Consider the following 2,052-nt stretch of genomic DNA (forward strand, 5'->3'; position numbering starts at 1 on the left):
GCAAGGAAGTCAAGCGTACAGGCAGCAGAGTACAACCACAGAAACATGCTAAATAATTCAAAGTTCTCAAAGAAACATTGCCCTGATAGAGAAAGGTGGAAAAAAATATACAATGTACATGCATAGGAGAAGTCGATAGGAAATTGGAGTATAAAAATTTCAGTTTAATGATTAGTCATAAAGATGGGTAATACGAAGGAGACGGTAAATAGCAATTCTAAAGACAAACGTAGAAGGAGTTTCTACAAAGAAAATATAAAACTTAAATGGCACTGAAACTACTATGATTTTAGTTTGTAAGCATGAATTGACTTCTAGCAGAACTGTAAGCGCGATGAAGCTACTCGAAAGAAAAAAACAAGAAAACGATAACAGGGAAAAATGAGGTTGAGCCACCAACGAGTCAACCTCCACGTTCCTCTAAAAGAGAAATAACATAGCATAAAGTAAATAATGTCTACACGTCATTGACCCAACTCTAAATGTAACGATGCATCACTAGTGATGCACTAGGGGAAAAGCCAATTTACGAGGAAAAGGAAAGGAAATAAAGATGACTCCCAGTGTTTGCACCTGCTGAAAATGTATGAAGATTTATGAGAGTAGCAGAAAGCAAGTTGCATACTTGGTCACGTAAGATACGCTTGTCAACTTCAATTTGTTTTTCACCCATACCCTTCACCTGTCCTCCAGCTTGCCGTTCAAGGTGGGTCCACATTCTTGTTAATCGGGGTAGTTGATATTCCATCTGAGCCAGTGAGACCTAAAAATATTTTTTTCTTGTTAGCACCAACAAAAAGATATGTGTCACACATTATTTTCCCTTAAAGATAAATTGCCTGTAAAGCAGCTTCACGGGTGGCTGCTCGTTGGTTGAAGATATCCAGGATGAGGGCAGTGCGGTCACACACCCTAACATCTCCACCAAAGGTCTTCTCCAAGTTTCGCAGTTGCCTGTCTTCAAACATTTAGCAAAATTTAAAAGAAGATTAGGAAGAGGAAGAAACCACTTTAGCCTGAAAATTCCATTCGGAAGTGGAAAAGTAGAGAAGGCACACTCCAGCACCATAAAATCTTTTCTCTGCTGACCAAGATCACCAAAATAGCAGAGGTTGGGCAAAGTACACTAAGCAAATTACTGCCCCCTAGTTGATGCATAATAATAGCATTCGGTAAAAAGTGGCCGAGATGGCACAATCAACAGAATAAAAACTCAGGCATGCATAAATGTCTTATGAAGTGATCAGAAAACAACCCTGGTGAAAGTTCATCATCGAAAATTACAGTCTCAACATCAAATGCATGGATTGCGCTCATAATTTCTGCCACCTTTCCTGATCCTATATATGTCCTGGGATTTGGTGATGCAAGTCTGTACCAAATATAACAATCACCTGAATCAGTGCATTATCGTTCAAATTTCTCAGAAATTACCAAAAAAGAAAAGCGAAATATTATCAAAATTAGATGAGCAAATCATATTAGCAAAGTTACTTACTTTTGATAAGTCGAACCAACAACAAGTAACCCAGCAGTATCAGCCAGCTGCTCTAATTCACTGAGTGATTCCTCTATACCAAAAGAACCATTACCATCACCTTTCTTTGCCACACCAACTAGGTAAGCTTTCTCTGCAAACACCTAGCTTAAAATTCTCCATTTAGTAGACAAAAATATATATATACCTATACATCATTGTTTGGACAACACTTTGAAACTCTCTCACATGTCATAGTTCCGCAGCATACCAAGTCTAGAAATTCCAAATACAGCACCAAACAATAAAGGATTTAGTTAACACAATCATACGTCACGGAAGGCCAAACAACTCGCAAAAGATCGAAAATCGAAACACAACTTCCTTTGAGAAAATTACTAGGATCGAACTAGAAAGACAGACCTCTCTTCCATTTCGCAGTTTGAACCGACCTTCTTCGTCACTTTCCTCTACACTGCCTTTCTTAGCTTCCGCCTTTTTCAACCGAATTTGAGTTCGTTGTTCATGAGTTTCTTCCGTTACAGTGCCTGCCACTCCATTGGCCTGACCCTGAC

The 2,052-nt window shown here is 38.8% G+C and overlaps 1 protein-coding gene across 1 annotated transcript in view; it reads right to left on the reverse strand.

Annotated features, from left to right (window-relative positions):
- Positions 1 to 2,052, reverse strand: part of LOC105159575 (GTPase HflX) — a 6,353-nt gene that overhangs the window by 3,880 nt on the left and 421 nt on the right. The window contains exons 3-7 of the mRNA XM_011076686.2: positions 1,901 to 2,047; positions 1,499 to 1,641; positions 1,256 to 1,372; positions 840 to 954; positions 626 to 763 (exon numbers count right to left, since the gene is read on the reverse strand). Of these exons, the coding sequence (XP_011074988.1) occupies positions 626 to 763; positions 840 to 954; positions 1,256 to 1,372; positions 1,499 to 1,641; positions 1,901 to 2,047 (660 nt within the window). The remainder of the gene's footprint in view (positions 1 to 625; positions 764 to 839; positions 955 to 1,255; positions 1,373 to 1,498; positions 1,642 to 1,900; positions 2,048 to 2,052) is intronic.

The sequence above is a fragment of the Sesamum indicum genome, linkage group LG3, assembly GCF_000512975.1.
Source record: "Sesamum indicum cultivar Zhongzhi No. 13 linkage group LG3, S_indicum_v1.0, whole genome shotgun sequence".
Lineage (NCBI taxonomy): Eukaryota > Viridiplantae > Streptophyta > Magnoliopsida > Lamiales > Pedaliaceae > Sesamum > Sesamum indicum.